The sequence below is a fragment of the Prunus avium genome, chromosome 1, assembly GCF_965620075.1.
Source record: "Prunus avium chromosome 1, drPruAviu1.hap1.1, whole genome shotgun sequence".
In the NCBI taxonomy this organism is placed as follows: domain Eukaryota; kingdom Viridiplantae; phylum Streptophyta; class Magnoliopsida; order Rosales; family Rosaceae; genus Prunus; species Prunus avium.
The window spans coordinates 49,427,024-49,447,933 of record NC_142284.1 but is presented as its reverse complement, the minus strand read 5'-3'; the positions used below and the strand labels follow the sequence as shown (position 1 = coordinate 49,447,933).

The 20,910-nt window shown below is 40.8% G+C and overlaps 8 protein-coding genes across 10 annotated transcripts; 2 read left to right on the top strand and 6 right to left on the bottom strand.

The window, feature by feature from the left end:
- Positions 1-4: 4 nt before the first annotated feature.
- Positions 5-1,975, bottom strand: LOC110765073 ((S)-coclaurine N-methyltransferase). The gene is made up of 8 exons (XM_021968126.2): positions 1,717-1,975; positions 1,509-1,617; positions 1,205-1,429; positions 1,007-1,106; positions 810-920; positions 637-720; positions 406-464; positions 5-334 (listed from the first exon to the last, which is right to left on the bottom strand). The coding sequence occupies exons 1-8, from the start codon at positions 1,901-1,903 to the stop codon at positions 142-144; spliced, it is 1,068 nt and encodes a 355-aa protein (XP_021823818.1). The 5' UTR covers positions 1,904-1,975; the 3' UTR covers positions 5-141.
- Positions 1,976-2,230: 255 nt separating this feature from the next.
- LOC110765058 (protein PLASTID MOVEMENT IMPAIRED 1-RELATED 2-like) lies at positions 2,231-6,458 on the top strand. 2 transcript variants are annotated; one of them, XM_021968109.2, is made up of 3 exons: positions 2,231-2,411; positions 2,558-4,928; positions 5,018-6,458. In XM_021968109.2, exons 2-3 carry the CDS (start codon positions 2,659-2,661, stop codon positions 6,138-6,140), a joined length of 3,393 nt encoding a protein of 1,130 aa, XP_021823801.2. In that variant the 5' UTR covers positions 2,231-2,411; positions 2,558-2,658; the 3' UTR covers positions 6,141-6,458. The 2 variants fall into 2 exon arrangements, with proteins under 2 accessions (XP_021823801.2, XP_021823807.2); XM_021968115.2 differs by having other exon boundaries at positions 2,231-2,421.
- A 66-nt stretch (positions 6,459-6,524) lies between these two features.
- WRKY50 (WRKY DNA-binding protein 50) lies at positions 6,525-7,455 on the bottom strand. 2 transcript variants are annotated; one of them, XM_021968463.2, is made up of 3 exons: positions 7,056-7,455; positions 6,806-6,953; positions 6,525-6,721 (listed from the first exon to the last, which is right to left on the bottom strand). In XM_021968463.2, the coding sequence occupies exons 1-3, from the start codon at positions 7,273-7,275 to the stop codon at positions 6,601-6,603; spliced, it is 489 nt and encodes a 162-aa protein (XP_021824155.1). In that variant the 5' UTR covers positions 7,276-7,455; the 3' UTR covers positions 6,525-6,600. The 2 variants fall into 2 exon arrangements, with proteins under 2 accessions (XP_021824155.1, XP_021824147.1); XM_021968455.2 differs by having other exon boundaries at positions 6,806-6,956; positions 7,056-7,408.
- Positions 7,456-9,283: 1,828 nt separating this feature from the next.
- On the top strand, positions 9,284-12,808 carry LOC110765584 (S-adenosyl-L-methionine-dependent methyltransferases superfamily protein). Its single transcript, XM_021968730.2, has 13 exons — positions 9,284-9,624; positions 9,729-9,787; positions 9,913-9,963; positions 10,068-10,206; positions 10,479-10,564; positions 10,742-10,840; positions 11,020-11,073; positions 11,218-11,362; positions 11,566-11,627; positions 11,737-11,824; positions 12,051-12,134; positions 12,268-12,429; positions 12,515-12,808. Exons 1-13 carry the CDS (start codon positions 9,381-9,383, stop codon positions 12,745-12,747), a joined length of 1,506 nt encoding a protein of 501 aa, XP_021824422.1. The 5' UTR covers positions 9,284-9,380; the 3' UTR covers positions 12,748-12,808.
- Positions 12,809-12,894: 86 nt separating this feature from the next.
- LOC110765593 (17.1 kDa class II heat shock protein) lies at positions 12,895-13,676 on the bottom strand. The gene has a single exon (XM_021968740.2). The coding sequence runs from the start codon at positions 13,563-13,565 to the stop codon at positions 13,095-13,097; it is 471 nt and encodes a 156-aa protein (XP_021824432.1). The 5' UTR covers positions 13,566-13,676; the 3' UTR covers positions 12,895-13,094.
- Positions 13,677-14,389: 713 nt separating this feature from the next.
- On the bottom strand, positions 14,390-15,412 carry LOC110765574 (17.1 kDa class II heat shock protein-like). Its single transcript, XM_021968719.2, has one exon. It carries the CDS (start codon positions 15,371-15,373, stop codon positions 14,723-14,725), a length of 651 nt encoding a protein of 216 aa, XP_021824411.1. The 5' UTR covers positions 15,374-15,412; the 3' UTR covers positions 14,390-14,722.
- A 1,181-nt stretch (positions 15,413-16,593) lies between these two features.
- LOC110765566 (17.6 kDa class II heat shock protein-like) lies at positions 16,594-17,351 on the bottom strand. Its single transcript, XM_021968707.2, has one exon. The coding sequence runs from the start codon at positions 17,210-17,212 to the stop codon at positions 16,724-16,726; it is 489 nt and encodes a 162-aa protein (XP_021824399.1). The 5' UTR covers positions 17,213-17,351; the 3' UTR covers positions 16,594-16,723.
- Positions 17,352-17,771: 420 nt separating this feature from the next.
- Positions 17,772-19,888, bottom strand: LOC110765555 (ankyrin repeat-containing protein BDA1-like). The gene is made up of 2 exons (XM_021968695.2): positions 19,114-19,888; positions 17,772-18,754 (listed from the first exon to the last, which is right to left on the bottom strand). The coding sequence occupies exons 1-2, from the start codon at positions 19,741-19,743 to the stop codon at positions 17,912-17,914; spliced, it is 1,473 nt and encodes a 490-aa protein (XP_021824387.2). The 5' UTR covers positions 19,744-19,888; the 3' UTR covers positions 17,772-17,911.
- Positions 19,889-20,910: the final 1,022 nt, after the last annotated feature.

Sequence of the window (20,910 nt, the reverse complement as noted above, 5' to 3'; positions counted from 1 at the left end):
AACATTTTGAACAACAAAGATACAATTCATTTCCATTGACATTGCTGCTTTTACAATCTCAAGAAGGAACATTATTTGAACAACAAAAATACATTTGATTTCCATCAGCGTTGCCTCGTAGCGAAACAGGCTTTCATTACTTCATTTCTTCTTGAATAGGGAATGAGCAACCATCCACTCTTCTCCATTGTTGTACCCAAAGAGTTCTGCAACGGAAATGAAGAATGTTCTCCAATATACGGTCCACTTCACAGCCGAATCCTTTCCATAAGTTGACTCCATAATTGGTTTTATGGAAGCCACATTCTGGTCCATTCTCTTAAGCCACTCTTCACTGCAAAACAAAAGGGTTTTCAGTTTTCTCTTAGTATTTGAGGCATCCCAAAGTAAAGAGTTGAGGTTTACCTTGTCTGTGCATAGTGTTTCCCATTAACAAGCCAATGATTGACAATGGAAACATCATCCTGCAAAAAAAATCATCACCAAGAAGCCATTAACAAGTGATTTGGATGAACTCTGAATCTCCTCCTTACTTAATAATGCTACAAGATTATCAAGCCTCAAGTAGTAAGACTGTTAGCAAGCAAATGATCGAATTCGAAGTTTGACAGTGTGAAAGTAATGTGAGGGGATCACCTGAAAATAAAGTAGTAGATTTGCTGAAGGCATTGTACCCCCACTGAAGAAATACCTAGTAATCCAGTCATCTTCACTTTTGTCCTGCATCAGAAAAAAGGCAGGAAAAAATGTTATGCACTTAACGTGGATGATGTGCCACTAAGCAAAATGAAATCTTCCTCCGGTTTCACCTCAAAATGGTAAGCAAATGCTTTGTGGCAGAAATGATGAACAAACAGAATGCCATCCTGTTTCATCCACCCGGAAATCTTCTTCAGAAGATCCTTGTAGTTCTTCATATGCTGTCAAATGCAAAAACCAATTCTTCAACAAAATCAACAATGTAACATCATGCCTACCACATTACATAGCATGAAAAGGGCTTTACCTCGAACATTTCGATCGAAAATATTCGGTCATAGGATGCTTCCATCTCAAACGTGCTGATATCTGCGACTATGATCTCTACATTCTGCAGCTGAAGATTCCTACAAATTGGCAACAAAACTCACTTGAATCAAAGCACATAGTCTAGCAACTCATAATCTGGTTAACATTAACATATAATGTTATAATCGTTACGCACCGGCATTGCTCTTCTATGAAAGCCTTTTGTGTTGTTGAATTGCAAATCCCCGTAACCTTACAGTTGCTATATTTCTGTGCAATGTACAAAGATAAAGATCCCCAGCCACACCCAACATCAAGAACAGTGTAACCATCTTTTATCTGTGACCTTTCACAGTAAAGCTCCAGCATTGCCTTCTCAGCTTCCTCCAAGGTGCTTGACCCATCAGTGAAGTAACAACAACTGCAATATTAGCCCATATTTACCAAAATTAGACCAACTCCCAAAAATAATGGAACAAAAAAGCACCCCCTAAAAATACCTGTATTTGAGATTTTTTCCAAGCACGATTTTGAAAAAAGATGTGGGCACTTCATAATGTTGAGCTTTTGGGTCATCAGTCTTTATGGCTATGGGCATCTCCTTCAGAGCTGTATTAACAGTAATAATACCTTAAACTCCAATTAACTACTAATTAGAATATATAAACTATAATTTGAGAGTACAGAGGAGAGGAGGGGTTAGTTTACACTGTACAAACTGGAGGAGCTCAGAGAGTTGGAGCTCAGAGGTAGGCTTGTAACCGGACCGAAGACGACTTGCTAAGAGCAGGCGGGTCAGCCTCCGTACAACCGCATCCGGTAGCAAATTTCGCTCCAGCGAAGATAGCGCGAACCGGACCGTAGCATCGTACGGTGCTTGCATTATCCGGTTCATTCTCGCTTCATTTCTTCTAGCTCCGCCCACGCTCTCGCTGCCTCTGCTTTCTCACTGACTACTGGAATGGATTAAATTAGCTGTCCATGTCGTATCTCATACCAACCGTCGACGTGGACCCCAGCAGAGCCACACACAAAAGCAGGTAAACAGGTAAACAGGTAAACAGGTAAACAAATAAATATAAAATATAAAATAAATATAAAAGAAAAGAAAGAAGAAGAAGAAGTGTTGTCATTAAAAAAAATGAAAAAAAGAAGAAGAAGTGTGCAATGACGATTATGACCCTGTGAAGCTGGTATGAGTTGACACAGCGACGATTCAAACCTACTCCACCGTCGAATACACTAGAGACAAAACATTCGTCTTCCTTTCGCCTTTAACATTTGTCACGTTAAAGTTTTCCCGGAAAATTTTAACGCGATTTCCGAGGAAATACCTAAACCAACCAGACGCTTCTCTTCAGCAAGGCATCTCTATGGAGTTCAGAGACAGAGACTATAGCGAGGTTGGTTCATGTTAGTATTGTAAATTTGGTGATATTTCATTGGTTTTCTTTTTGAGCATTTCTGATTTGGTGTATCAGTTTAATTTTGATTATGATTGTGTGCTAAGTAGCTATTTTCGTTTTGTTTTTGTTGTTTGATCCAAAAGAATCTCTAAGATATCAGAGAAAAGCTGGATTGCTTACAAGTTCCCATGGTCGCTTTGGTTGGTGATTATGTTATCAGATTGTTTTTTATGCAAAGACAAAGATGATGTTGCGCAAAACTGAGTCTGTGAGCAACAGCAGTGCTGGGAATTCCAACCATGGTCAATTGCTGCGTGATATTGAGGAAATAAGCAAAGCCCTTTACTTGCATAAACCCCCTCCAAAGGTTTTGCTTTCCCCTTCTAATGCACGATCCAAATCTGCTGGAAAAACCCGTTTTCCGGAATCGAAATCAAATTTGAATTCAAACCCAAGATTACTTAGGGAGGATTTTTTGCATAAGGACAAGAAATCATCTTCAGTATGGAACTGGAAGAAACCCTTAAAGGCTCTCACTCATATTGGGAATCGGAAATTCAGTTGTTGTTTTTACCTTCATGTCCATTCAATTGAAGGATGGCCAGAAAATTTCAACAATCTTAGTGTATGTGTGCATTGGAAGAGAAAGGATGAGGTGGTAGAGACTCGATCTTCGAGGGTAATTGAGGGCATAGCTGAATTTGATGAAACTTTGATGCATAAGTGTTCTGTGTATGGAAGTAGAAATGGCCCTAACCATTCGGTTAAGTATGAGGAGAAGCTTTTCTTGATCTACGTTTCTGTGAGTGGGGCACCAGGGCTTGATATTGGGAAGTATTGGGTGGATCTTACGAGACTGTTACCACTTACTTTTGAGGAGTTAGAAGGGGAAAAGAGTTATGGTAAATGGACAACAAGCTTTAACCTTTCAGGCAAAGCTAAAGGTGCTAGTTTAAACGTTAGTTTGGGGTTTTTGGTGACGCGGGAAAAGTCAGTTGATGTGAGCGTTAATCCTAATGTTCCTGAGCTTATAAACACGGAGCAGAGAAGGTCAAGTTCTTTGGATAGTGGGGCTACGATGCTTCGGCGAGTTGGGAGTGTGCCAAGTAGTGTAAACCCCAGGCCTGCCTTCTCATCTGAGTCTCTTGATTTGAAGGTCTGTCGAGAAGTATTACTGACGGGAGGGTTGGAGCTCTCGAAGTCAATTAATTTTTTATGTCAGGCACTTGATGAGGCGAACTTGAGTAGTGCGACGGAGTCAGATGCTGAACATGTGTCGCCACTCAAACCTAAGCCTGATCTGGACCTTTTGGCTGCTGAAAAAAATGAAGAATATGAGGATGATGACACTGAATTTAACATTGTGGAAGTGGGGACAGAAATGTCTGAACAGTTGAAATCTGATCAAGTTCCTGGTCATGCAAATGATGAGTGTGCTGTTGAAATGATCTATGTGGATGAGATCATTAAGGATTATAACGTAGACCTCGATGAGAAGACTATGGTTATTGCAAAGGATGCCTGTGATAGTTATGTGGACGAGGTTGCGATGGATGACAGCAAACATGAAAAGGATAGCATATGCACCGAAGGATCATCCATGGAAAAAGTGGATTCTGCTTCTCATTTTCAGTTCATTTCAGAATCAGCAGATTTGGATCTTCCATTTGTTTCAGGAGAGTTTTTTGAGGAAAAAAAACACATGGAGCTTAAGTCGACTTACAAAGCAAGTAAAACAGGTAAAAAGTCACTTAGCTTGGATGATGTTACTGAATCTGTCTCAAATGATTTCTTAAGCATCCTGGGGATGGACTGTTGCATGAGTTCTGATAGTGATGCCGAGTCTCCTAGAGAACGTCTTTTAAGAGAGTTTGAGAAAGATGCTCTGGCTTCAGGAAACTTATTTTTCAATTCTGATTGGGACGAAGAACAGCCTGAAATTGGATCCTCTGTTTCACCAGGTTCTGATTTTGGAGATTGTTTTGAGAATTCTGATATGTCTTTGATTATCCAAGCTGCTGAGGAGGAGCACAAGAGAGCAAGTGAGCTATTAAAGAGAAGGAAGGCAAAAATTCTTGAAGGCTTGGAGACTGAAGCTTTGATGCGAGAATGGGGATTAAATGAAAAAGACTTTCAGAATTCTCCCCGTATCTGCTCTGGTGGATTTGGTAGTCCAATTGAGCTCCCCCTTGAAGAGCCACTCCTACCTCCACTTGAAGAAGGCTTTGGTCCTTATGTTGGGATGAAGGGTGGAGGCTTTTTGCAGTCTATGAATCCTTCACTTTTCAAAAATGCTAAAAATGGTGCGAACTTGGTCATTCAAATTTCTAATCCAGTTGTCATACCACCAAAATTGGGTTATGATGTTATGGAGATAATGCAGCATCTGGCATTAGTTGGAATTGATAAACTGCGTGAGTGGGTTAATCAATTAATGCCGTTGGAAGATATTACTGGGAAGACAATACAAGAAGTTGCATGGGAGGCAGCACCAAACACAGTGGTGTCTGAGAGGTTTGTAAGCACAATAATTACATTGATTTTTGAATTAGTTATTTCAAATATTTTTCTACTTGTTGGCTTACTCCTCGTTTTTGTTTCAGGTTTGAGCAGATTTTATATGGTGGGAGGCAGGATGAAGGATTTCCATCTAGTTGGAATTGTAATAACCTGAGATCAGAATTGGGAGGTAGTGAGATGGGATCAGACTCTGTATCTCTAGAATATCTCGCTCCTTTGGCTATGGCGAAAATTGAAGCCCTCTCGCTGGAAGGGTTAAGAATACAGTCCCACGTGTCAAATGGAGAGGCACCTTCAAGTGTATTTCCTCAGTCTGGTGGGAAAATGCCAGCCTTTGGAGGGAAGAGTGCCAATCATGGCGAGGTTCTCAGGTCAGGAGGAGTTGGAGGGTTGCAACTAGGCGATTTTGGAGACTTTGATGATGACGTTGATGAATTAATGGCTCTATCTCTATCACTGGAAGAGTGGTTGAGGCTAGATGCTAAAATCATTGGTGATGAAGATTACAGCAGAGAACAAATATTGAAAATCCTTGCTGCCCATCATGCCAAGTGCTCAGATTTGGTCGGTGGAAGGTTGACACGAGACATACATTGCAATGATTTATCTGGTAGCAAGTGTGGACTTTTGGGGAACAACCTCACAATTTCTCTCATGGTGCAGCTTAGAGATCCCTTTCGAAACTATGAACCTGTGGGCGTGCCAATGCTTGCTCTAATCCAAGTGGAGAGATTTTTAGCCCCTTTAATGCCAAAAGTGTCTAGTGCGCTGTTAAACAGTAGCAAGGAGAACGAACACGATGAGCCAGTGTTTGAGGATATTGGTGACAAGAAAGAAAGGGAGACAAATGAAGGAGTTGAAGGAGGCAATCCTAAGTTTAAAATCATTGACGTTCATCTTGCAGGAGTGGATGTTGCTCCTGGCAACAGGCAGCTCTGGGGTACCACAACACAGCTGCAGTCCGGGTCGCGATGGTTGCTTGGCAGTGGCATGGGTAAGCCCATTAGTTTTCCACTTTCGAGCTCAACTGCCATTGTAAGATCATCCCCACTGGTTTCGGCAAAGCAGCGTAGAGATGCTTTATGGAGCATTTCCTCTCATTCTCAAGGAACAGGAGCTACCTGGAGGGATTCAATAGCTCCTCATATTCGAAACCCCAATGTCATATTTCCAAAGGAAACCATCAAACCACACGTAAACATGTAGTAGTTAGCTCTTCCTTCATAGCATATATTCTTTTGTTTGTAGAGTGAATAGAGAGGTGAAGGCTTGTTATTGCCTTTTCTTTTCATGTTTCCCAAGCTAGTATCATACACATATGGCAAGACCAAGTGGCCAATTTTGCGTACAGGTTTTCTTTGAATGATAGAATCTGTTGTGTTACACTTACAGACGAATGAAACAGATTCATATGCATTGATTATTTAAAGCAGAAGCTTCTTGCTTTCTTTTGTAAACCATCCTGCTTTCTTCTTGAGAAGAAAGTTTATTATTTATTGAATAAATTCAATTCCTGATTTTGTATTTTTTTGTTTTTTTTGTTTGGTTGGTTAGGGCAGTCGCTTTGTTCACATCAGTTTGTGAACAAAATTTGGAAAAACTTTTGGTGCCTGTATTATTGAAAATCATGTTACAAGGGAAGCCAAAAATGCTTCATGACACAAAATTAGAGGCTCATATGGTTATGAACGCCCTCATACGTTGTAATTACAAACCTTGGATCATCTCTATCTCTTTCTACTCTTTTTTTCACAGGGCAGCCTTCAACTGAACACTTGTAGTAATTCCTGCAACCAAACATAACATGCTCAGACCAGATGAAACATGTCTAAAATCACATCTATATTCGATCAATCTTGCTTTATTTTTACCTTGGATTTGGGCTGTTCTTCACCATTTTTTTACCGTACTTCCTCCACTTGAAACCATCATCCAATATTTCAACCTCTGATTTTGTTTTGAATGCAACTCTTTCTCTAACTTCCTGCCTCTCCCGTACGCTGCCGCTTTCATTCTCTCCTGCTAACACAAACACAACCAAATGACTCGAGCATGAGATGAGAGATAGAGATTATAGAACAAAAAGAAGAATTAACAAGTAGTTTTATTTTATATGCATACTGCTATTAGACCCTCCAAGTTGGCTGCTACTTCCACGAGACTCGTCAACTTCATTTGCTTGATACCCTGAATTCTGGACGGTCTCCGAAGCCATGGAAGTCGGATGATCTTCATCTAGCCACTGACCAATCATCAAGTACTCGGAAAACTCGAAATTGGACTGGTCGGAAAAGTCATTCTCAGGTGACTCTTGTGCACTAAAGTTGTTTCTGTTAGACATCAATTTAGCTACTAAAAATGCGGTGAATGCCTTTTAGCACATAACTTTGTGACCAAACTGCATGTTGATATCATACATATATCATCGTCTCCATGGCTCAGAAGGGGGCTTCATCCTGACCTTCCTAAGCAATGATGGGAAGCTTCAATGCTGATGCTAAGTAGAAGTGCCACGTAGACATCTGAATATATGAATTAGGCCAAAACCAAGTCCAGAGAGAGAGAGAGAGAGAGAGTAATAGTACAGTAGTGGGGCATGGCAAAGGATGACTTGAGGGAAGACTTAAATTTGATTTGTGTGACTTTTAACTTGAGGGTCTCGTGCTTAGACCAACGCCTATTCATCTTCACATTTGAGTAAATAATTCAAGTCAATTGTGATGGTGAGTTGAGGCGTGATACGCTGGTTCTGTGTACCACATAATCTTATATTTGCATTATTGCAGAGCTCTTAAATTTTGACATTTCATGTTACATTTGTTACGCCTGTTTGTTTGTGTCCTGTCCACACGTTGTTTGCTCTTTCAATACAACTTACAAGCACATGCTAGGCCCGTAAAGGAAGTGTTTTTATAGGAAGCACTTTACCTTTGCTCATAAGTGTTTTTGCTTTTATTCGAAGCACAACACAACAAATGAATTTTTCTAACATGGGATGGCATTTCATTAAAAATCAGTCTTGGAGATGGGTTTTCCTTTTTTTTCTTTTTTCTTTGAGTCAATGTTACCTATCAGTCTGATTTTAGTATTTCTCCCCTTACAAACGTCTCAAGCTAAGTCATTGAGACCCATTGTTCAATTTCAATCAATCCGTCAACAAGAATTTAACAAAAAGCTGATAGTCCTTTCAAATTAGGATCAGGACAGCCCGGCAGGCCTTTACGAAACGATTAACCAAAGGAAGTTTGTTGGTAACTTCCAGTGCCGTTGTTAAAGGGTCCACTCATTAACACAGCTTTCAAAGGTCGAGCAAACCAACCCTTTCTACCTTCCCATCAGTTTCATTTCAGTCTTTGGAATCTCATCATGTCAAGATCAAGTTCGGCAGCTACGCAATACCGTTGAAACACAAATTTTTCATACAATTTAGTGGGAGCTGTACGAAGGAAAAAAAAAAACAAAACAGTTGCAAGGGTGAATTTGTCCCCTTGTATCGAAGTTTGACACCTTCCTATACATTAGAATAGTTTTTCTTTTGTTGATACAATTGATATTGAAAGAGGTGAAGTCATTATAGGACAGGTGTAACAGTAAATGTTCTTATCAACACTTCTCTTAGTCCGTATTACATTTTATTCTTTAATTTTAAAGAGATTTTCTATTTAAACCCCACACTTCTTTTAGTTCACTCTATGTTCTAAGTTCACCCCATCTTTTAATTTAAATTTTCACAATTTCTAAGAAAACCCCACTATCTTCCTAAATTACCCTTAAATACACCTCAAACTGAAAAAATAAGAAATAAAAGAGATTTTCTATTTAAACCATACAATTTTCTTTGTTCCCAGCAAAAAAAACACAAACAAATAGAACCCTAAACCCGAAATTATTTAATACTTTCTAGAGAAAGAGAACAACTTTATCTCTCTCCAAGAACTGTAACTGGAATTCCAACACTTGGGTATTATTGAGTTAATAATCAACAAGCCTTTCCATCAACTCCCACGCATATGTAAAGAGACAGGCTCGTCAATTTTCTATGTCTTTAAAATAGAAGAGTAATCATGCAATAGAATGTAGAAGAGTTTGTATTTTTCTAAAACTTGATATGAAGAGTGGTGGGGTGTGGGATGTGTGTATATATGTACTAGGGCTAATTATTAAGTTGGATGACCTTTTTTGTCTTTTTACACAATAATAAAACTTATAGCTTAATTATTTGAGTATTAAAGTGAACAAAGAAAATTACGGGATTTAAATAGAAAATCTCATTTTAAATCAACCGCTACATTAGGGCAGTTAGAACCCAACAAACGAGTAGGTACCCTGCTACCGTAAAAGTAAACGAATAGGTACCCAACGACGTCGTTCGCTGGAAAACATATACTGTCAGTGCTTTCTTGTCACTGCCCCTTTCTGTGTTTACTGTGCTCTTACCGTGACGCCATGGCGCGCCGAAAGCACAGAGCGACCCCGCCGTCTGCAGCCGCCGAGAAATCGGATAACCGGCGTCACTTAAGCATGGAGAGGTCGGCTTACTTCGCTAGGAGAGAGGCGGCGAAGGTATTGAAGCTCGTTCTCCAAGGAGACGCCAAGCGCCAGTCCGTCGGCTCCATTAAGACGCTCGTTTACGGTCCCTCAGTGAGGAACAAGAAGGGCACGTTTGCTTTGATCTGTCAAACCCTAAAGTGTAAGTTCACCACCCTCGCCAAGTTCAGAAATGCACACATTTTCATAGCTTCGGTTCTGTTTGGCCGCAGAGAAAATTGATTTTCTGCCTTTATCTGCTTTCAGATCTTTTGATAATCCAAGACGTGTTGAAGGCCGCCGACGTATTGAATAGCAAGTGGAAGGTATAAGAAGAACACGTTCTCTGTTATCCATGGAAATTAGAAATTCATTTATTGTTTATTTATGTATTTGTTTATTAGTTTGGCTAGCATTTTAAGCACTGAAATGGTTACTTGTGGTATTGCAGAAGCAAGACGAGTTAGTATACATAGTCACCTATGATATTCTTTTTGGCCAGGTAATGTCTTTTAGGCTGTCTTTTATACAGCATGAGCTTTTGTGCTACTAATTTCATGCCGTGGTTGTAATTTTTTATATGAACTGTGAATTTGAAATCTAAAGGTGAGTTCATCAGCGGTTGGGGATGCGGAGAAGTTTCTCATGCGTCGCAAAGAGGCTCTGCAGGCTGCTCTAGCGCGGCTTTTAGTGAAGAAAAAAGTGAAGAGTGTGGAAGAGTTGATAGCTCTTTATGATATACCTGGTGTGTATGTGTGTGTTTGGCTTCACATTATTATTTTTACATTCATCTTGTTGAGCCTACTCTTCAGTTGTAGGGCTACTAGAGTGAAACTGATGGAAATAAATTATGTTGATTTGCAATTTTGTATTTTGTGAAATACCAATGGGGATTATGGTATTGGGCAGTAGAATACTGATTTGTTGGTTTGCCATGTACCTAAGAGTTTAAACTGTTAGTATGTGGACCAAAAATTAGGAAATTAGTTTTTGTTCTAACACTAATTTCTGTTGCAGATATTTCAAATCCTCGTTATGTTCGTGTGAATACTCTGAAAATGGATGTTGAGACTGCCGTACTTGAATTACAGAAGCAATTCAAGGTATTTCAGGAACTTTTATGGTTGAGTTTTTTGATAGAATGTGATTATGTTCTAAAGGATGTTGTTTGTTACACATTAGAAGTAATCTTATGATTGAGTTTTTCATGTGCTAGCCTTCTGTAATTTAATCATTGTGTTACTGAAACACTTTTTCTCTTATGGTTTTCTTACATATAGGTTCAAAAGGATGACCTGGTTCCTGACTTGTTGGTTCTTCCACCGGGTAGTGATCTTCATGATCATCATCTAATAAAGAATGGAAATGTCTTTATGCAAGTAAGAATTTCAATAATCTTTTGCAAGAGTAGTTTTCTTATAAAATTTTCAACCAACCTTGATGTCATCTGGTTCTTATTTGTTGAGGCACAACACTGATGGTTCTGTGCCATTGAAAAATATGTGTCTTAGCTGTGATAGAAATTTCTCATTCATCTGTTGATCATTTTATTACATAGGGAAAGGCAAGCTCTATGGTGGCAGCAGCCCTTGCTCCAAAACCAGAATGGGAGGTCGGTAAAGTTTGTACATCAGTAATTACTGTGCACTTAGGTCGCTGTCAGCAATTTTTTGTTATGTTTCTAGCTAGGATTGGGGTTGAGAATTCGAGATTGATACAACAGTTTTATTCCTACTAAAGCTGATTTTCCTTGAAGGTTCTCGATGCATGCTCAGCTCCTGGAAACAAAACTGTACACATTGCAGCTCTTATGAGAGGAAAGGGAAAGGTCATAGCATGTGAGCTGAATGAAGAAAGGGTTAAACGTTTAAAAGAGACTATCAGACTCTCTGGTGCTTCTAGTATCCTTCTGCCTATATTATTTGTTTATTTTCATTTTACTCTCTTATTTCTTGTTGGAAGTAGTGGAATTACAGAAATCTTACTGTTGCATGAGATTTCCCATTTCTATGACTTGAGTAATATGAAATATGATACTTCCTCATGTTTGCTGTTGCATTATCAACTTAATATAATATGACATTTGACTTAACCTGGACGGTAGATATTAAGGTTTTGCATGGAGATTTCTTAGACTTAAACCCAGAAGATCCTCCATATTCCAAGGTAAGATATAAAATAACTTCCAATCCTCTGTCACTCTTCTCCTCTTAGTTGCAATTACATGTTTCTTAACATCGCCCATGCATGCTTACAACCAAATTCAATATTACAGGTGCGCGCCATTCTCTTAGATCCTTCCTGCTCTGGATCTGGGACTGCTTCTGTAAGATTAGATCATTTGCTCCCATCTTCTGCTCCAGGTAACTTCTACGGTTAGATAGCTCCTTAAGTCTGTAATTGCTTGAAATTCACCGTGCTGAAATATAATGACAGTCTGCACCATCTGAGAGTGTTTATACGCCTCTGGCAGAAGTTTAGGACAGAAGTCTCATCCAATAACGAGAAAGGAAGTTTATTCAGTGTAAAAGTCTAAGTTCCTTTTGTTTTTGCAAATTAGTTTAATTCTTTGTTTTCTAAAATACATAGGTCAAGCTGCTGATTTTACCAGCATAGAAAGACTGAACAAGCTTGCGGCCTTCCAGAGAAAAGCTCTAGCTCACGCTTTATCTTGTAAGTTTGTTTCTCTATCAGATGTTGCCTCATGGTTTTTAGTTTCCATTAATTCCAAAGACTCAACAATCCAGTGGTTGATAATCTGTGAGTATTCAATGATATCAATGGATGCGTATACCACTTTTACCAGTTCCGGATGTGGAGAGAGTTGTTTACAGTACATGCTCTGTCAACCAAGTTGAAAATGAAGATGTTGTTAAATCTGTTCTACCACTTGCTGCATCCAATGGTTTTCAACTAGAAACTCCCTTCCCAGAATGGCACCGCCGTGGTCTCCCGGTTGTCGAGGGCGGTTAGTAAAATTTTAAACCTACACAAATAAATATGTTGATAAAAATGATCAGATTTTCACTTTTCACTTTTTTCTTGGCTTGCAGCTGAATGCTTGCTTCGGACTGATCCCAAGGAAGACAAAGAAGGCTTCTTCATTGCTCTGTTTGTCAGGAGGAGCTCTGGGAATCGATCAGAGAAACCTAACGTCACCGACGGACACACTCACAGAGCTTCGACGGCAAAGAGAAGTTATGTGGGAGCTCATCTCAATCTGTTTAAAATGTTTGCACATGCGCATTTGAGTCGGCGTAATTGTAGTCATTGCGATTGTTGTTAAACGGTCTGCCCTCACTTTTAAAAGCTTTATTTTGTTAATTAAGCACCATTTTAGACCCTTAGTGGCTTGTTTTCAGATTTTGTGACTAAAATGCCACACAAAATTTAAAAAAAGGAAAAAGAAAAAACAGAGATTGAAGAAGAAATATTACAAACATATGCTTCATTGATAAAAACCGCACATCACAACTGATCAGAAAATGCAAAAGATTAGCACACCAGAACACAAACAAACAAGAAAATGAAACACATCGGACTATTACCAAAAGGCCTTAAAACCTACCCATGCCCTTATCATAAGCTATAATCATAATGAAGCTCATAAACCCAGATCTCAGAGAAAACTCCTCAAGCAATCTTGACCTCAATGGTCTTGGGCTTCTTTGGCTCAGGCGGAGGCAGCTTCTCCACAGTCACAGTCAGGACCCCATCTTGGCAAACAGCAGAAATGGCTTCCACATTAGCATTCTCAGGCAGTACAAACTTCCTCATAAACTTGCCGACTCTCCTCTCCATCCTGACATACTTAGCCCCCTCCTTCTCCTCCGCCCTCTTCCTCTCGCCGGATACCAGAAGCACATTGTCGTCCTCCACCTGGACCTTGATGTCTCCGGACTTGAGGCCTGGCATGTCCACGACGAAGACGTAGGAGTTGGGATACTCCTTGACGTCCGCCGGCGTGGAGGCCATGGCCTTGGCGTCGCGGACGTAGGTGCGGGTGGGGGCGTTGAACGATTTCTCAGGCTCGTCCGCGAAGTCCATCATGTGCTGCAGTGTGGAGAAGAGTGGGGAATCCAAACCCGCGATTCTCACGTCCATGTTTCTCTTCCTGCTGGCTGGAATTCACGCTTTGAATTTGTGCTTGCTTAGTGCTTTGTTTGAACTCTGAATTTTTGTTGCTGTGATGGAGAAGAAAGGCGGGGGTTGTGGGAATTTATAGAGGAGATAAATTGAGGAACCACCTGGCTTAGCGGCGAGAGGAAATGGAAGGTTCTGGAGACACGTGGAATGAAGTAAGGAGGTTCCAGTAGGTTCGCTTGCTTATTCTATATGCGTCTAGAACGTTGTGGAAGGTTTAGTAGAGTCAGGGTCACATTGGTCATTACGGTAAACGTACGAAAACATTATGCTTTTTATTTGGCGAAAAAATCTTCTGGAAAAGAGAAGCACCAGCCCGATGGATAATTGGTGCAGTTCCACTACTACTAGTAGTAAAAATAAACACATGAATTTTTAGGCATGTACGAAATTACGTACCACTTGAACTTTTAATTTCTACTATTAACTATCTGCAGTTTATTTCGGTCAATTTCTTTTATAACTAAAAAATTTAGAATTTCTAAAAGTAATAGAATTATAATTTTTTTAACACCAATTCATGCATCTTCCAACACCAATTCTCCACCACTACCCAGTAGCTCCCTCCCCGACCCTCTGCGTAAACCCTACTTTATACCTCTCTACCTCTCCCGCTATTTGCCTCCTCTGAATCCAACAAAATTTGGTGTAAATTGTTGAAGAATTGAGTAATCCAAAGACAGATTTGTTGTTCGGCATATGAACCTTCGACAAGAATTTAGAGTAATTGCTAGAAGAAGAAATCTTCTTCGGTGTAGAGAAAGAGAGAGAGAGAGAGAGAGAGAGAGATGAAGTAGGGTGTATTTCAAAAGTAAGGGACATCCACATTCACTCATTAAGAAAGAAGACACCCAAAAAAAAAAAAAAGATTACAAGACGTACATGCGCCCCATGATTAACTACAACCTTCCACTCTTCTTATTCAAACAAGCAGCAAAACAAAAGAGACACGACCAAAGCATACGATAATTACACATGACGGAACCCCAAACAGAGAACCATATATGCATGCACGCAGCTTTATTTACATATACATGGAACATGTACCATCTTCAGTTACTGCCCCACAAAATTCATGCACGCCCATCAGAGCCCAGCCCGCCTTGCCCTCCTTGCCCTTACCTGTCTTGGCCCCCACCTTGTCCACCTTGACTGCCATGTTGGCCCCCTTGTCCACCACCTTGGCCTCCCTGCCCGCCGCCTTGATCACCTCCATGTCCTCCTTCGCCGCCCTGACCACCGCCTTGGCCGATTTGTTTGTCCTGACCGCTGCCTTGGCCGCTGCTTATTTGGACCTGAATAGTCTTGGGCTTCTTAGGCTCAGGCGGCGGCTTCTTCGCCACAGTCACATTCAACACCCCGTCCTGACACTCGGCAGAGATCTTCTCAATATCAGCATTTTCAGGCAGCACAAACTTCTTGAGGTACTTGCCAAGCCTCCTCTCCATCCTCAAATACTTAATCCCCTGATCCCTCTCCTTTTCTCTCCTCCTCTCCCCGCTCACCACCAGCACGTTGTCGTCCTCAACTTGAACGTTGACCATATCCGGCCTCAGCCCGGGCACGTCCACCACAAAAATATAGGCGTTTTGAGTCTCCTTGATGTCGGCTGGCGTGGCAGCCATGGCCTTGGTCTCGCGCACGTACTGGCGCGAAGGCGCATGGTGGCTCGACTGGTTCTGCTCGTCGGAGAAGTCCAGTAGGTCGTGCAGGGTCTCGAGCAGGTTTGGCTCGAACCCCATGTTTCTCAGGCTCACCTCCATACTCATGATATTATATATCAAAATGAAAAGAAAAGCTTGGATCAATATATGAGATTTTCTTTGGTTTTATACAGCTAGGTTGAACTTGAAGTGAGGAAAATGTGAAGCGGTGTAGTTTTGGTTGTACATCTGTCAGGGTAGTCTAGCTGTCATTGTTCTTAGAGTGACAGATTGGCGCGCAAGTTTTTGGAGTTATGTAATTGCTTGCTAATTACAAAGACAATCTTTGGTTTAGGCATTGACAAGTGTCTGTAGATTTGGAAGAAATGGGAGGAAGAGGTGTGAGGGTGACGCCAGATCTCTAGCTCTACTTTTTGTGAAGTGATGAGAGCAGAGCAGGTATCGGTGTTTTTTGTCTGTAAGCCTGCTACGTGGTTGCTCAGAGGGAGATTTGGGATCCGCGTGGCCATGCCATCGCCTAATACAAAATGCATGAGCTGAGGATGTGGCAAGCCTACACAACCTTTCTCCAAAGTTTATTATAATATATATAATCATTCTCTATTCGTTTGTCCTATTGTAAATAACAAGGAAATGAAAAAGGAATGATAGAAAACACATGATATATATAAGTTCCCAACTAACTTAGCTGGTAGTAGTAGTAGTTCCAGAATGTCTGGCATTAATGAATGTGTAATTGTCTATTTGAAATGCAAGCCTTCTTATTTATTTAAGGGGTAATAATTACAATTTTGGTCACTCGAATTAGGATCGAATTTAATTTTGGTCACTCAACTTTCAATTTTCCGATTTTTATCATCATATTTTGGTCACTCAGCAAATCAAGACCAATTGAGATATTCCGTTAGTTTTTGACCAATTGGAATATTCCGTTAGTTTCAACGTGCTGCGTGCGTGCAGGGGCAATATTGCACTTTCACCCTAACCCATCTCTCTCTCTCTCTCTCTCTCCTTTTCTCTGCAACTTCTCAACCCAGCGAGAAACAGAGTTTGAGCTTAGAGGAGGCGAATCAGAAGAGCTCAGATTTCAAATTCGGCGACAGGGTGGATCTTCGTGGATTGTGTAATTGATTTGAGTGATTCGATTGCTTTCGTGGTAGTTTGGGTATTAGGAGGTGGTAAGGAAGGGATGCAAGGATTTGGAGAAGTGCGATGAAATGATAAACAAGCTGGGTTTGTTCTCAAGAAAAACCCACAAAAGTTTTCAGTACCCAACAAAAATCTATCTCACGATACAAAAATCAAAAGAAAAAGACAAACAGACAAACAACACAAACAAACTTCGAATTTATTCAAAGTTGATACACACATGTTCTTTCCCAAAAGAAAAACCCAACACCAATGACATCAAGTTTCATTCTACACTGAGTCACTGACTGAACTGACGAATGATTTTCAAGCAACATTGACGTGGATGGTCTTGGGCCTCTTGGGCTCCGGCGGAGGCAGCTTCTCCACCCTCACAGTGAGCACCCCATCTTTAGCCACCGCCGAAATCGCATCCAAATTGGCATTCTCTGGCAGCACAAACTTCCTCATGAACTTCCCAACCCTCCTCTCCATCCTCACGTACTTAACCCCACTCTCCTTGATCTCTTCCTCCCGCCTTCGCTCCCCGCTCAGCACCAAAACGTTGTCGTTCTCCACCTGCACTTTAATTTCTCCCGCCTCGATTCCCGGCATGTCCACCACGAACACGTACGCGTTCGGGTACTCCACCACGTCCGCTGGCGTCGCCGCCATCGCTTTCGCGTCTCGGACGTACGCCCGAGACGGGTGGTTGTTGTTTCTGTTGTTGTTTCGGGACTTTTCGGGCTCTTGCTCTGCCAAGTCTAGCATGTCTTCCAAGACCGCGAAGAAATTGCCCGCGTTTCTCAAATCCATGTTGAACGCAAACTGTTTGAGAGACTCAGATACTCAAATATATCAGGCAGCAGACAATCAACTAGTATGGAAGATGAAGGATGAGAGTGGCGCATTTATAAAGTAGTTAAGGAAATAACGAGAAAATGTGAGAGAATTCTAGAGCCTACAAAGAAAAGCTGGCAGTTGTCTCTTTATATCCAGAAGGGTAATGCTAGGCTTACCACATTTTTCACACCACATTTATACCACCTCTCTAATAGAGGTGGAGCCCACCAATACAATGGGGCCCACCTCTATTAGAGAGGTGGTATGAATGTGGTATGAAAAAAGTGGTAAGTCTAGCATTTTCCTATCCGGAATAGTGAAGAAGGTTCTAGTGCAAAATTAATCCTTTTCTAATTTTAAAAAATCCAAAGATAAATCATTTAAATTTCCTGTTTTCTATTTGGGAGGAATTTGAACTCGAGTGTAAGAGGCGGAACTCACTGCTCTGACTAACTAACCTTGTATGCATTACCTTCATTTTTAAAACAAATAAAAAAGAGCAACAAAAACACAGCACATATACACATAAGCCTTAAAATTCAACTATTTCCCTTTATATATGAGATAGTACCAGAATTTACAGGAGATATATATATATATCTCCACATTTCAATGAAGTATTTCACAAAATAAATTGATATTGCCACAAAATTGAGAAAACAATCTACATATTCAAAGGTCGTCATTGTCCTCGTAGTCTACATAGAGTGAAGCATCTATTTCTTTCGGCTTCATGTATCCATGCTTTCTCAGAAGCCAGATGATCGACCTTATCACATTTCCGATAAACACAGTCCCCATCAGGGCCATCCATATGAGCACAGAAACTTGGGTCACATGATACAGATAATTCCTGTTCTGCCCTGGCGTCGTGAATATCAGTCCAATGAAATACGTCCCTGTTAGCGCAGTGATTGCGATCCACATGGTCACCATCTGCAGCCACATCCACCTCCGCCGCTTCAGCGGCAATCCGCTCACAAGTAGCAGAATTATGCTCAGAGATGAAAGGAAGGAAATGGTGCAGAAGATCATGAACTGTCCATATTGGGTAGGCTGTGTGTAGGCCATCACTGACTGCCCAGCCTTGTGTGGACGCTCCACCGGATTGCCATTGGAATCTGTCAAATAGTCATCCTGCCAAACTCCACCGGGTGGTGATATTGCAGACTGAAATGCCACTGTAGCGATTAGGGAAGACACAACCATCAATGAGCTTCGTTTCCTGCCCAACCAATCAATATGCTGCTGCTTCTTAACCACCATACTCATTTTCTTTGACATCAGTGGTTGCATTGAAATCGAGTTCGATGATTGCAATGTATCCAGTTCCAGATGATATATAATGGCTGCGTTCTTGTTCATTCTTTGAGCTCCAGCTCTTTGGAGGGACTCTTTGATTCCCAAGTCTCGTAAATCTCTGGAACTATGAGATAAGACGTCCAATGCAGTGAACCCATTTGCATTTTGGGCACTTACGTCGATCTTCGTATAAGTGAGCAAATAAGTTATAACCTGCACAAAAATTGACACCATTTCTTCTCAAAACAAAGGAATGAAATTTCTAGTAAGCAATGTATCATAATAAAACAAATCATAAATTAGAATTGAAATGAAACTATAAGAAACAAGGTCATGTCAAGCATTGCAGCTGATCACATTTGAGGCAAAAATGCTTGAAAGGGTAAGACAATTAACAACATAAATGTGACCTGGGTAGATTGTTTTTCTTCACTGTTTAAATTTGTTAACAATCAATTGAGCTACCTACAGCTATGTAACATTTATACAGCTCTGTTCATGCCCATGAAATGACTAATTTAGAATTCACAAAAGACTAAATCTTTCCACAAAAAGGTAAAGACTTTGTGTACCTCTAGTTGTTTCTTGGCCACAGCCACATGTAAGACTGTGTTGCCATCACCATCTCTCCAATTCACAAACTCATCGTCTCTCCCAATACATTCCACCAAAACCTTCAACACCTCCAACCTGTGATGCTTCACACACAAGTGGAACCCACTCTCGCCTCCGTGAGTCAACATCCGAATCACCTCCGGTCTGACCCGGGCCAACTCAGCCACCACCCCAACTCTGCCCTTGATCACACCCAGATGCAGGGGAGTCAACCCATCGCGATCCCAGACCAAACACAGATCTGGGTTGACCAGCGCCAAATACTTCACTATTTCCACGGACCCTTTTGCCGCCGCCAGGTGAAGCGGCGAAGAGCCGTGAGAATTCAACGCGGCGGCGAGTTCGGGCCTCCGACTCAGTAATTCTTTGGCGAAAGCAGAGTGACCCAGAAGGGAGGCGATGTGCAAGGGCGTGTCTGAGAGAGATGGGTTGGTTTTGTTGAGGATTTGAGGGTCTTCTGTGAGTAGTTCTAGGAGAGCAGGTACAGAGCCTCGCATGGCTGCTTGCTGCAACTCTTTTTCCATGGTTTTCTCTCTCTGTTTTGCCTCTTCTTCTTTCTGGTCGTCCAATAATCTAAGCAGCTTCATTTTCTCCCCCTGTGATGTTTGCGTGCGAAAGAGAAATGTTATTAACGGAAAAAAAGACGGAGACGGCGATAGATAACCTGCAATTGACAGACGCCGTCAGTTGACGATGCCAGAGAGGGGAGATCAATGGTCCGAACAACGTTTTTCATACATTTTTCGTAATTTTTTATATTTTTATAGACCCTCCTTCCTTCCAGGTCCTCCAAATTTGACCTGGTTTTAGTCAACACAACACAGGTAGAGCAGTGGTTTCATCTAGAAACCTTTTCTTTTCTGGGTCCCATTTTAGGTAGGACGGGTTTTCTAATTCACATTAATATGATATTTTAAGTTCTTATGAAAAGTGTGACAAATAAAATAATGTAAGTTTTGCACAAGAGATGAAATACCATGACTAAGCCAACAAAAAGTTGCTGGGTGGGGAAACGCCAACTTGAAAACAACGATATACAAGGAAATTGAAATTCGAATGGTTAAAAGACACATAAAATCGTCATGATTCATGTGTGTCTAAAATTAATCATACTACAAATGCACTTAAACTGATGAAAGATTAGAAGTAATGTGAGTTTGCCTGGGCCAATTGTGATGTGGTCATAATTAGTTTCCATTGACGGGGCCTATGGGCCTATGACTCAGTAGTAGAATTGATCAAGTGTGGATACTTCTTTGAAATAAGAATAATATTGTTTTACTATCCCTAATCAATAACGCTATAATAGGCGTGATAACTTTCGTATCATAGCATTATTAAGTGATATCCTTGTTGCACTCAAATTTTTCTGAGTGAAAGACAAGTTGGGTAAGAAATTGCAGCCTTGGGCCAAACCCAATACATGTCTTATCCGAAAAGCAATATGCCTTGTGATATGACTTGGGCCAAAAGAAGGAAACCTGGAGCTCCGTCTATAAGTGGAGGTTTATGTAGTGGTGATTATGGTTAGTAAGATAAAAAATGAGGACTGATTTTCCCACTCCCTTTTTATCCACTTACAATTCATTTTTCTAAATAAAAAGGAGTGTAGGTGGATAAAAAGGGAGTGAGAAAATTATTTACCTAAAAAATAAGGGAGGTGATTTTCCACTCCCTTTTTCTCCACTTACATTCCCTTTTACTTTTTAATATTTTTTAATGTTCTTTATCTTTCCTAGACTACCCTTACCCTA